Here is a 13,052-nt window from a genome sequence, read left to right as displayed (position 1 = left end):
GAGCCCGGCTGACTCAGGCTGGGGAATAATCGCTTCGTTCCACACGTGGCTGAGGTGACTCGTCGTGGCGCTGAGCAGTAAAAGGCAGGGCACAGGGCACAGGGGGAGGACTCGACACGAGAAGTTCTGCTCGACTTCTTATGCCCGCTCTGGCGACGAGCTAGCGGCAGACGTCCGGCCGCGGCCGGTAGCCGGTCGCGTCCATGTCCGACCTGCCCGGAGTGGAGTGATGCCGCCTTTTTCAATGTTCCTGTCCATGCACACCAGCAACGAGCTAGTAGCTTCCTGTTCCTGCCGGTCATCGTCGTGCGAGAAAACACAGGTAGGAAACGAGGAATAGTCCGGACGGTGGCACTTGAGCGATCTGGTCTCGCACGCTATTTTGATGAGAAGTTTGTGGCGTGAGGATAAGGAGCTTGTTTGGACTCCCTCTCGCCTAACACTCATCTTCTCTTCACGGACCTCATGATGTACAAATAATCCATAAAAAATAGGATGTGCTACCACACCACCACGCCGGAAAGTATCCAATAATTCGTCTCAATAACAGGAGAAAAGAGTTCCCTCAAAAAAAAAAACAGGAGAAAAGAACTCAATAACTCTCCCTGCTCATTTTTTGTATCTCGACGCCCGCGAGGGATGGCTCGCCTTTTTCCACTTTGAGCTGATTGAGGTTGCCGTGCAGAAAAGCTGCCTTGCGCGGCCTCGCCTGTTGCTGACGTCGCTGTCCTGCTCCTGTCGCTGTTCGTCAGCTGCGGCAAGCATCGGGTGCGGCCGGACCGCCTGACGAGCTTGGACGCTTGCGCTGCAGCGCGAAGCGTTGGACACGTCACGCTTGGGACTGTTGGAGATCTCGCAGTTGCACAGAGCAAAAGCGAAGCGAATGCAGTGCCTGCCACAGAAGTAGTACTGAAGTGTGCAGTAGGATTGCAGGAAAGGGAAAGGTGATGTAGCAGAGGACAAGCGCGCATTGGCGACCGCAGAATCTCAGGACGATTCGCTGCGAAAGCGACCGTGGGCAAAGTGCCAACCACGGCTAACCTGTTCCGCCGGCGCGTTGGTTAGTTGTCCAACTGCCCAGCAGCCCAAAGGCATGCATTGAGGGATCTGAGAGCTGGGAAGGCCTAAGTTGGGCTGGATCTCGCCCCGGGCCTCGGTCAGGTCCGTCAAGATTCTGGATCAGGCCTTGTAGAAACTTGAGCTAGTCCATATCTGCAATCGTCGAAACGATCCACACCTTTCATGCCCACAGTAATGTGCGCATTCATGATTCATCTCTCTCCATTTCGTTCTCTGATTAAAAAACACACACACATCGAATCGGATGGTATACAGGCCATAATAAGCACGTCAGGAGCAGGCTTTGATCTATTTGTGAGAGTAGGAGGCATGCAAGTCAATGTCCACGACGACGGTAAGGTAAAATGTTCTCTGGTGAATATATGTTTACCTCGTCAAATCATGATCAGTGGCACTACATACATAGAGATCGTGCATTTCCTGTGCTGAAGTAACTCTACACGAATCGGAATAGTAACATGACCATTTGCGATAAAAACCAGGGGTCCTAGTAACTCCTAAACCTAAACCTAGGTGGAAACATTCAACCAGCAGCTCTTAATGGCCGGCACAAAAAGGAAGAGAAAGATGCGGAGACGAGCAGAAAAGACACAGGAGCAAGTTACTTCTGTGGCGATCGTGGTGGTGGGTGCTGGTACTATGCACGCTAGCGTTACCTGGCAGTACAACGCTACAACCAGGCCATGTGTTTGATCGACCCATCATCCGCTCCCTCTCCCTGTGGACAACGAGTCCTCTGTCCTATAAACACAACCAGCTGCGGCCGGTACAAGGGCGAGGGACATAGGAGAGTACGTGTCTGCGTGACCGAACGCGTGATTTGAAAGAACGTAACCGATCAGGACACAAGACACCAACTCCGCCAGGTGTCACGCTCCTGTCTGTTGCTGGATTGCCCCCGACACTGTGTCTTATAAGCCGGCTTCAAACTGCTCAAAATCTTGTTTGACAGAAACATAATCCTACTGCTAATCTCTATTATCGCCATCTTTATCTTTGTATCCCAAGTGATGTGACCTAGATTCATGACCTGTGCTAATATAAGTTGACGCAATGATACGGAGTTCGATTTTAAGGTGTGCGTATTAGGTTACGGTCGCGTTTGCTAGTAATGTTAATGATTCGGTTGTATAGTATTGTAGTAGTAATATAGTATGCTACTAATAATAAATCATTTTATTAGCTGCCACCCAAGGAATCAAAGAATCATAACGCATTAATCCCTGCTAGTCCCTACACCTAGCTTTACATGGGTCGGCCAAAAAATAAAAACGAATCGAATTACTACGATACCGGACCAATCGATCATCCCTAACCATTGTGCCAATAGCTTTCGCAACAGACCCTGATCTTTTTTTTTTTGAAGGAATCTCAGCTGCTTGACACGTCCGCCCGTGCCCTGGCGCCGGCGGCGGGCTTGCGTCCCCGGCGGCGGGCTCGGGCGCGGGGCCTCATGACGACGGTCTTGGACTCGCCCCAGGCGGAGAAGGACTCCCTCTCCTCGTCCGAGTTGTCGCACTCGGGGAACGGCCCGTCCGCGTACCGCACGGCGTCGTAGCACACCGTGTACGTCATCTGCCGCGCCCTGAAGGCGCGCATGGCCGCGCGCTTCTGCGGCGTCATGACGGCGTAGTCGGCCGTCATGAGCCCGAGGAGGTCCTGGTGGGCGCCGTGGCGGCGCGGGACGCGGAGCACCGGGTCGGCGCGGGAGCCGACGATGGCCAGCTCGGAGAAGTCGGACGCGAACGGCGCGTACTTGTAGTTGACCTTGTACTTACCCCCGTCCGTGGCCCACGCGGAGCCGTCCCAGATGGTGGCGTACACCGCCATCGGCTTCGCCGGGAAGTCGCCGCCCATGTCCGGGTGCCGGATCACCTCCCGGATCGGCGTGTCGTCGATGTAGAAGCTGCATGAATTGAAGACGCAGTCAATAACCACTGATTAATGTAGGGGGAGTGTGTAGTGTACGTGTGTACTGGAAGTTTTCTGGTGAATGTGATACGTACATGATGTGGGTTGGAGCCCAGAGGACGGAGTAGCTGTGGGCCTCGAGGGTGGGGTCGAAGGGGAGGAGGTAGCGCTCCTCCCGGCCGTGGCTGGTGCTGCCGTTGCCGTAGACGTTGGTCTGCCCGCGCCACTGCCCGCCCCACCGGCTGCCCAGGAACTCGAAGTCCAGCTCGTCGTGCGTCTTCTCGTACACGTCTCCATTAGACAGCTGCAGCATCAAAAAAGGATGGTACAAGCATTATACACTGATGATGCCCTATGAGTACAGCCGTAAGGAAGTCGTCACGGCAATTCAAAACTTCACCATGCGTTAGTTGGAATCTCTGAAGGTTGCAACCTGGAACAACCACAGAGCAGTTGGATATTCCATCTACCACTGGAACATCATAATCACTGCAATCACTGGCGTGTGAATAGTAGTAGTAAAACCTAACCAAACATGGAGGACTACCGATTCAGTAGCATTAACTATTTTTTGGTACGCCTAATTAATCAATCATCAGGGGGGCGTGAATGACCGAAGAGGGAACATTTATTCCCGGGGCCAGGCGGCGCAGCCTTTCTGGGCTGCAAAGTCCAAGCAGCCCATGTGGGACTCCCTGTAGCGTGCTCCGCGGCGCAGGGCATGGGCGCAGCACCGGCAACTTGCTACGGCTCGCCGGCGGTAGCTGAATCCGTGTTGACACGCCGTGTGACCAAGCACGAACCAACGGTTCGAAAGAGCGGCGGCGGGGATACGCTACTATAGTCTAAAAAAAAGGTCCCTTTGGGCAGGAATGTTCCAGGATGGAATCCATCGAATCCAAATGTTGCAGCATCGATCGATTGAGAAGGAACACTCACGTAGAAGGCGACGACGACGCCGGCCGTGTAGTCCTTGGGCAGCTTGATGGACGCGCTGAAGAAGCCGTGGAGGTAGTAGTCCGAAGAGACGAACCCGGAACCTGTGCGGAACGAGCAGTAGGCCAGTAGCTTATCAGAGACAGCATGAACGGCGAAAACAGAGGATGGAAGACTCATGTCGTCCTCCGCACAAGCTATACGAAGAGAAAGGTGCAGGAAGGATTAAAACTCTCTGCAAGAAGATGATACCCCACGTACCTGACCGGCGGTCGAGCAGGAGGCGGACGCTCCTGTCGTCGGAGGAGCGGACGAGGTTGCCGTCGCCGAACAGCGGCGAGAACCGCTCCTCGAAGGCCACGGTTGGCACGTCGAAGGCGGAGGCGGCCACGACAGATAAGCACGCCCACGTCGCGGCGACGAGCAAGCCCGTCAGCGAGACCCTCGCCTTCGCCGCCATGGCTGGCCGTACAGCAGAGCTTCTGCGCTGCTCTCAGCCTCTGGCCTCGGTTTCCTCCTCCTCTCTCTCTCTCTCCCTTCCTCGCTTGTGCACCGGCTGGCGGCGGCTTTCGATCAGGAGCCAAGCCCCCGACGCGTTTCTTGCCCTGGGGTAGCTAACGATCTTGGCTTGCTTTATACGCGGTCATGCTATATTGGCCGGAGCCCGGAGCCGGGGGAAGGGGGATAGATACGCGACGTGGCTGCGTTCGTCATGCGCGGACGTTGGGAGCCGCCTTTTCTTTCCGCCGCACCAACCACAGCCCATGCTGAGGTGGACTCGGTTAGTGCGGCGTGGGCCCCCCGTGGCCCCGGAAGCCCTCCAGCCCTCCCACTGCTGTGTGACTGTGGATGTGCAAGGAGAGATAACAGTCAGGACCGAGCAGCCAAAGATTACAGGAGCGATGAAACCGTACTATCACTGTGCTGTGCACCGGCTTGGCACGGAAAAGAAGCGGGAACGTGGTAGGTAGCGGGCGATTAATAAGCAAGCAACAGCTAAGCTTTGCTGGCGACGGTGCAACGCGCGCATCATCATGCATGGTCCTAGACGCCGGGGGGTTGCCCGTTGCCTTGTCCTGTTTCTTTGCCACTCAAAAGACAGCAACGCACAGTGCATCTAATCGTGTTTTGGCGCGCGGCGGAATGGCTGCAGGCAGCAGCTGGAGTTTCCTTTTCATTTGAGTTTAGTGTTTTTCTTTTCATAATATTTTAACATAAATATTAGCATAGGCTAAATTTCAGCACGAAAGAACATGAAAGTCAGGAGATTTTTGCCATGGCGACGTGCTTGGACTGTGGTTTGTGGAGGTGGGATGGGATGGGATGGGATGGGATGGGAAGGGATGGACGCATGCGGAGGGTGGTTTTACGAGCCATCATTACTCGCGTCTGGTGAGTTACGTATACGTGAGGCTAGCCGGAACAGTTGGGCTGGAGGCTGGAGCCGTCCAGGACTCCAGGTATGCTTTGACCGTGTATTTATTTGTTCCGTGTCGCGTGGCCACCGGTCGTCCAGTCCTGACCTGTGGCGTGGCGTCGGATAGGCGTGTGTGCGCCACCCACCGTGCCCGCTGGTTGCACCTGCCACCGCCAGTGTGGCGCGTCGTACCCCTAGTACGCCTGACTTATAAGCCACATTTTTAGTTAATAAATAGTTTTTTTTTTCACGATAAATCCTGGGCGAGTGCTCCTCCAGCTGCACTGTGGCATCCAAGGCGGGAGCTCCTAACGATAGCAGACGTGATCAACCTAATATAAGTGCATAACCAATGACAGTGTGTCATTATAATATTGCCACGTACTTTATCTCGGAGCTGAGCTACTGTTGCGCATCTGCCAACCAACAAAAAAAGGATCACGCACGCGTCAATGACTATAACAAAATACTGGTAGTAGTAGTGGTATAGAGTAGTCTCACACAGAAGCGTTAGCGTTAGAGTATTGTACTCGCACAACAGCGCCGCCAGGACCGAAAGTGGCAAGGCGGTATTCACAAATCATAAAGAATAATAATAATAATAATAATGGCCGCGCGCAAAGCCGCACACGACAGGAGGGGCAGGGGCGGGCCCCTTTTTCATGCGCGCTGTTCGGCCTGTGACTCTGTGAGAGGCCGTGTCGTCCTGCGACGCGCGCCTGTTGCGTCCTGGCGTACGTGAACCGATCGAGAACGTGAAACTGTTGCCTTGTCAACGAGAGCCGCGCGCGCGTGCGATTTGTTGGGTTTCACGGGCGCACATAGGCACTAGGGAGCTAGAAAAGGTACTGTCTGCGCCAGAACACAACAGTTCCATTTCGCCCTTGTTTAGTTCTAGAAAGTTAGAATTTGGGGCTACCGTAGCACATTCGTTTTTATTTGATAATTAGTGTTCAAACATGGACTAATTAGGCTCAAAACGTTCGTCTCGCAATTTCTCACCAAACTGTGTAATTAGTTTTTTTTCATCTACATTTAATGCTCCATGCATGGGCTGCAAACATTCGATGTGACAGGTACTGTAGCACTTTTTGGAATTTGAAGTCCAACTAAACAAGGGCTTCGATTAGGGGCGCGTTTAGTTGGCAAAAATTTTTGGTTTTAGTGATTGTAGCACTTTCGTTTGTATTTGACAATTAGTGTCTAATTATAGATTAATTAGGTTCGAAAGTTTTGTCTCGTGATTTCTCACCCAACTGTATAATTAGTTTTTTTTTTCGTCTACATTTAGTTCTCCATGTATGTGCCGTAAGATTCGATGTGATATTTTAGGATGAAAATTTTTAGAATCTAAACAGGGAGGGCTAGGAGGAGCTTGCACGGGACCGGCCGTCTGGACTCACGTCAGCCGCATTCGTACATGAACGCCACCACAATTTGCTGACATATCGATAGCTACGATTGCCAGCAGGCAAGGTTTCGTAGAAACGTTGGGGATTTCTCCTTTCAGTTTCCATTGCAGAGTCTCGGGACTCGGCCTGCTCGGGAGGCCGTAAATGATCGTGGATTATTTATTGTTGGCTGGTTTGATGTGAAAGAAAAATATTATTTCTAGCTGAAAATTTACGATTATTTGCGAACATGCTATCACCTCTCCAACAATCCACATATACTACACCACAGCTAAACTCTGTCCATAGCTAGTAAGCTATCAGAAGGCATTCATGATTGGGAGGACCTATCACCTAGGCTTTGTTTAGATGGTAAGTTTTTTTTACTCTCTCTTCATCACATTAAATCTTTAGACACATGCATGGAGTATTAAATGAAGTATTAAATGTAGATAAAAAATAACTAATTACATAGTTTGATTGTAAATTACGAGACGAATCTTTTGAGTCTAGTTAGGCCATGATTGAACAATAATTATCAAATACAAATGAAAATGCTACAGTGTCGAATACTGATTCCTAACCTCAATCTAAACAAGGCCCTATAAGTAATATATGGCGAGTTGGTGACCTCCGATCCCAATAATAATGCTTCTAGAAGTAACAATTGTCGTCAGTCTAATGACGGACTAGCGCCATCGGTCCATTACTGTGTAACAGCCACTTTTCATCCGCCTCCCCCTATGCTCTGGCCCGTCGCAGAGCTTGCACAGAAAGGAAAGGATAAGCTTTATCCGAGCGTCAGAGCCATGCACGGATTGGGGCTGGGCACACAGAACAAAGACTGATCGGATCGGAGGGTCATGTGGAGCCAACCCCACCACCATGCGTCCGTGCCCATCCTCATCCGCCCTAGAGCTAGAGGTGCCGCGCAGGCAGAGCTTTGCCAAAGCAGCCTAATCCTCCCGTCCCGTCAAGGCCTTCGAAAGCTGTCATGTGGTGAAGCTGCTCCCGGTCACGGTCCTCGCTGGCAGGTGAGAATACCGCGCTGCTCTTCCATACGATACAAGAATAATACATGATTGCTCCCTTGTCTGCCCTGTTCTCGCAACAGGTAGACAACAGTAAAGTGTATATATCTAAAGCAAAGCATGGCAGGACATAGATACGCCAGCGTGTCACTTGTCAAATATATACTCCTCGTAGCTAGCATCAGAAGCTTCTACTGCATCTTACGAATATGTTATAGCTGCGGCATCCTTGTGGGTCTGTGGCCTTTTAGCGCTTGCTTAATCTCGACCGTGCTGGTCCATGCCTAGGCGTGAGAGAGCCCGGGTGGGGTGAACGGGGCTCAAGCTCAACTGCTCGAGGGGGCCGTGTGCTGGTTTCCACTTGCTAACAGCTGTGCCACGTGCGACAGTGCGGCGATGCTCTGCATAGCTTGCCATAAAACGCCACGACGTGGATTACGCGTAACTGGCCTTATCATTATCAGTTACCGCTCCTTGTTCCATCACCATCAGCGACGACATCCGAGCGCTAGGCGACGGCACCAATAATGCCACATAGTAATGCATGCAGGCAGCAGGCGCACTGCTGCACCAGAAGAGCACGCTCACGTGACGCGTTGGCTTCGACGAAAAAACCAAACCGAAATACTGTTTCGACTAATTTATTATAAAAAAAAATATTATTTTGGCTAAAAAAACAAGATAAAAAAATGGATTATAAGATAAGCGAATAGGACCCATGGTTAAACCTCGTAATAAGCCAGAAACAATAGTACTTGGTCCAGGGAATCGACAAAACAATACTACACCAATATTTTTGCGCGAAAGAATGGAAGCATTGGGGCGCCACAGCTACATGCCTACATGCCTACATGCCGGAAACTCGCATCGGCATCCAACAGCCAACACGTCGTGCACACACACAGGTGATTGGTGTGGTGTGGTGGAGCCGGGAAGCCCTGTGTGCCAACGCCCAACGGGCAACGGCGTGTAGGGAAAGCTCGAAACAGGTCCACCATGCTCCCGCACAGCACCGTGGGCACAGTCGGAAAAAAAAACCCGGCACCGTGGGCACACACACGAGAGTTTATTATATGGGCTTCGTCATATGGGCCTTGTCATTAGAAAGATGGCCCGGCCGGCATAGAAGAGACTGGATCCTCCTCGTGAGTTCTGGAAGCCAGCCACGAGCTGTAGCACTACCGTCTAATTTATAAGTACGAGTACAATAGCAGTCCGTAAGCGGTCGCACTATCGTACTTAAGCTTATATAAATCCGATAGTCCGTCGAGTACTATGAAGAGTCTCGATTCAACCAACATACAACCAAGATCATACATGATTCAATATATATATCACACATTATATAAAGTTCACAAATACAGTTTCCTACATCAGAGTACGATTAAAAGTTATTACAAACCAAGTTCAAATAAAGTAGTAGCGGAAGCAAATAAAGTTTGAAACCAACATCTCCATCGTTGTTCAAATATTGTGCCAGCTCATGATCACAATCCCACAAAAGCATAAGAGAGGGATTAACAAGAGATGGCTTGCCCAGGGCCCTACTCCTCTTCCACGATGGGACAGAAGCGGTTTTTACAGTAGCCATGATACATCGTATTATCTGCGACAATGGGAAATAAACCCTGAGTACAAGATGGTACTCAGCTAGACTTACCCATCATAAATCAAAAATAAAAGTGACTCCAAGGATTATGCAAGGCTTTATAAGTGGAGCTAGCTTGACAATATTTTGCATAAAAAGCGACTAATTTAGTTATACATTTGTAATTCGATCATCAAGTTAATTATAGCTATTCATCTCTAGATTAGCAACTAACATGTGCCAAACATATGGTATATCATTTAATAGCATGCAGTAGTAACCATAGCCGGTATAATAATTCATGTTCATCATAACCATCATATTCCATAATACAGTTACTACGATGTTGGGGCTAGTCAAGTTTCTCACTGTCCGGGAGAGACGACGATTCGAATCGATTTCAACCAGCTGAAAATTTATTCCTAACATAAACCCAGGCAGACCAGATCAACGGTCAACTTATGTCACCTTTGGTACAACTCAGGTCCACATTTCGTGGGTTCAACCAGCGCCGCACAATTAAGGACGACCAGCTGCCAGGACGATCAGGACTACCCTGCCCTTGGGCTCACGTCTGCCTCCCTACACATCCTTACTATATTCAGAGTGCGCACTTTTACAGAACGGGACCCAGCATGAGTTGAGCTACTCGGCTTCGCGGTCGGAACAAGTTATCCGACCAGCTAAGTGAGAGGCATGCGTTCAATCTCGATAGAAGTGCCAACAACGGTACGGTCCTTAACCAGCATAGACGAAATCACATAAGTCAGCCTACACATAGACTCCGTCCGACCTCCAGTTACATTACCCCACGGTTCTATTCCACGATAGCAAATATAGCCAACCGTGCTTCAGTATCCATCTATATCTCGTAGGTGATAGGAAATTACCCGACTTCTACCGGTCTAAGTAGGGCTTAGCATATATTTGATCCTAGACCTACATAGAGTTAAAGGTATATATCTACACAAGATAGTTCTATGCATCAAGTGTTTCCTACCAACTCTTATAACCTAATGCAACAAACATAAAGGACTCAAGTGATATTTTATAAAATATAGGAGGCTTAAAATGCTCCGGGGCTTGCCTTTGATAAAAAAAAGTTGGACTGTGGTCTAGGCATTCGGGTAAGTCTTTAAGAGTTTGCTCTTCTCCTTCTGGAGCTACGACCTGAGGTGCCTCCTGTTGTTCCTTCGGCTCTTCTTCGAACTCTAGCAGAGTTATCCCTTCGAACGATCCTATATTCATGAGCATGGAATCATGGATGCATATATAATGTCGGTGCAGAATGTGACCAACTAGTGAATATTTGTAGTTTTGCTGTACGTTATGATCGGAGATGATCTAGCACTCAATGACACAGGATTTATACTGGTTCGGGCAACGTGCCCTACGTTCAGTCGGGGTTGATCAGTGACTTTAATCCTGAGCCCAGGAGCTCGAAGTTTGCAGTAGGGTTACAAACGAGAAGGAGAAAAATTGGGTGCACAAGAGGTTCGGTCGGCTCTGACCGGAAGGGCCAAGAGTGACAGGAACTTCGCTATGAGCTAGGTGTTCAAGCGTGTGCTTGCGGTTGAAACTTGGTGGTTCTATGGTTATGAGCTATCGATCTAAGGAACTCTGGCCTACTGGAATCGGTCTTCGATCATTGTCTCTTTTGTTGGAGGGAGTTCATCCCCTTTTATAGATAAAGGGGATGGCTTTTACAGGTGAGAGGGAGAGGGTACGGATGTTTTTAAGCCTTGTTGCCCACGCTGATGAGGATCGGATAATGGTAGGCCTCCACAATGCTGTTAATGTCACTGTAGAATGTCAGGTGCACGTGGGAGATGGCGTTGTCTTCTTCAGGAAGGGTTGACATCAGTACCTGCAAAAAACTGTTTCATGCCTAGAGGTATGTGATGAGCCCCGCTATGTTCACCCGGTACGGTAAATCCTGGTGCCCATACCGCTATCGATGTCCAGGGACATGCGGGGGTTTTACCGTATGGGAGTTTTAGCGGCCCCCACAATACTATAGTGGGAGATGTCAGCGCCTATAATACTATTTGTGTTAGGGTTATTGTAGAGTGTTGTTTCGTGCAGGGTATGGTCTCTGGTATAGTGGTTTTGACTTCTGAGCCTTGCCTTGCCTTTCTCTGCACGCCTTCTAGTCCCTTCCGAGCGGGCGTCCCTGGTCGGATGGCTCTAGTCGGCTCTGAGTGTGTCGGTCGGAAAAGAGCGATGAGCAGGGTTTCTATGAGCCCCGGTCGGAGGGACGCGGGGTCAAAGTCAGAAGTAGGGCTCAAGGCAGACCTTCCAATCGGAGAGGCTGTCCGGAGGCGGCTGAAGCCCGAATTAAGTGCTCCGGTCAGAGAGGTGGGCCGAAGTAGCTGATGAGCGGGCATTGCTCTTCTTGGGCCTGGCCTTCTGGTCGGTTGCTGGACCATTCCTTTGCCCTATTGTTTTTAGACTCTCGGGCCAAGCCTTGGCACAGAAGCCGGTCCCCGAGGGACCCTAGATTTATGAACCCGACATATAATAACATGTATAATATGATATGATGTGATGAATGCATTCTCATAAGTGTTCTCAGCAGCATTGCATTAAGGTGATAACATGATAAATTTTCTTTTACTGAGTAAGTGTATATCTCTTCTCTAGTAATTAAACAAATTCTCATCTAAGCAATTTTCTAGACTACAAGACAACAACCACTTGTTTTCACCATTACTAGAGTTATACACATCAAAATAATATGGTTATGGACTTTATGAAAATCTTATGAAATTGCCTACAACTTTTGTTAATCATCTTAATATGATTCAGTAGTTATTTAGGTTAAACAATTTAATCTTTCAGATCTGTCCAGAGAACAAGTATTTGTGACAGCAGGCTTCGAACAGCCATAATTCCTAAACCATAAGGCCTATGACTATAAAAATTTAACACAAGGTAGACAAGTAAGTTATCTACAACTTTATTATTAACAAGTTTTACAAAAAGAATCATTATCATCATGGAATCATCACAACAATAGAAACTATACATGTAACCATCTAGTTGAATTATAAACAATAATTAACTAGTTCCCTACAAACAAATACTTATAAGCCTAAATAATAACATAAACTAGTTATATGCATCACAAATACCATAGAAAACATCATGGTTAAGCCTAACTAATTTATTTATATTCCTTTATTAATTTCTTTAGATAATAAGGTGATTTATAGGATAAATATTTCTAGTGTTCAATAAATCTGAGAAAATTATAGTAGCTTAAATATGACCCTAATAGTCTACTATACAAATTTGATGCCATTTGGATAAGTATAGCCACCTCTACAAAAATGGCAAGTTACATATACTTATTTTTATAAAAAATAGTTTAGCATAGTGAAAAGTGTCAAGCAACAAATTTAATATTTTTTTACTTTCCTCCTAGCATGAGAATACTGTGTAAAAATTTGCATGATCATATGTTATGTATTTTTACCCCATTTATTTTCACTAGAAACTAGCAAATTAATTAAGATTAAATAGGAACACCATATTTCAATTATGCTTACTGTAGGTTTAATATTTTTTTTCTAGCTAGAGCATGTCAACACAAGACCAGAAAAATTGAAATCACAATTTTATCATCTTCCTAGCTCAAGTTATGCAATTTACAAGATAGAAACTATTTTAAAAGCACTTATCTTGCTCAATTTAAT

At 48.2% G+C, this 13,052-nt stretch overlaps 1 protein-coding gene across 1 annotated transcript; it reads right to left on the bottom strand.

Annotated features, from left to right (window-relative positions):
- Window positions 1–2,216: 2,216 nt before the first annotated feature.
- Window positions 2,217–4,602, bottom strand: LOC136464204 (probable xyloglucan endotransglucosylase/hydrolase protein 30). The gene is made up of 4 exons (XM_066463163.1): window positions 4,189–4,602; window positions 3,931–4,031; window positions 3,087–3,295; window positions 2,217–2,986 (listed from the first exon to the last, which is right to left on the bottom strand). Exons 1-4 carry the CDS (start codon window positions 4,385–4,387, stop codon window positions 2,452–2,454), a joined length of 1,044 nt encoding a protein of 347 aa, XP_066319260.1. The 5' UTR covers window positions 4,388–4,602; the 3' UTR covers window positions 2,217–2,451.
- Between the last annotated feature and the right edge of the window lie 8,450 nt (window positions 4,603–13,052).

Source organism: Miscanthus floridulus, chromosome 7 (assembly GCF_019320115.1).
Source record: "Miscanthus floridulus cultivar M001 chromosome 7, ASM1932011v1, whole genome shotgun sequence".
Classification (NCBI taxonomy): Eukaryota; Viridiplantae; Streptophyta; class Magnoliopsida; order Poales; family Poaceae; genus Miscanthus; species Miscanthus floridulus.
Note: the sequence above shows the minus strand (reverse complement) of the source record. Positions and strands in the feature narration are given on the sequence as shown.

What these genes read in the sequence shown, in the direction of transcription:
- LOC136464204 (XM_066463163.1), bottom strand. Translation starts at nt 4,387, where the DNA reads ATGGCGGCGAAGGCGAGGGTCTCGCTGACGGGCTTGCTCGTCGCCGCG. An exon ending in CCTGCTCGACCGCCGGTCAG is followed by an intron (nt 4,032 to 4,188) that starts GTACGTGGGGTA and finishes CGTTCCGCACAG; the next exon opens with GTTCCGGGTTCGTCTCTTCG. An exon ending in GCGTCGTCGTCGCCTTCTAC is followed by an intron (nt 3,296 to 3,930) that starts GTGAGTGTTCCT and finishes TTGATGCTGCAG; the next exon opens with CTGTCTAATGGAGACGTGTA.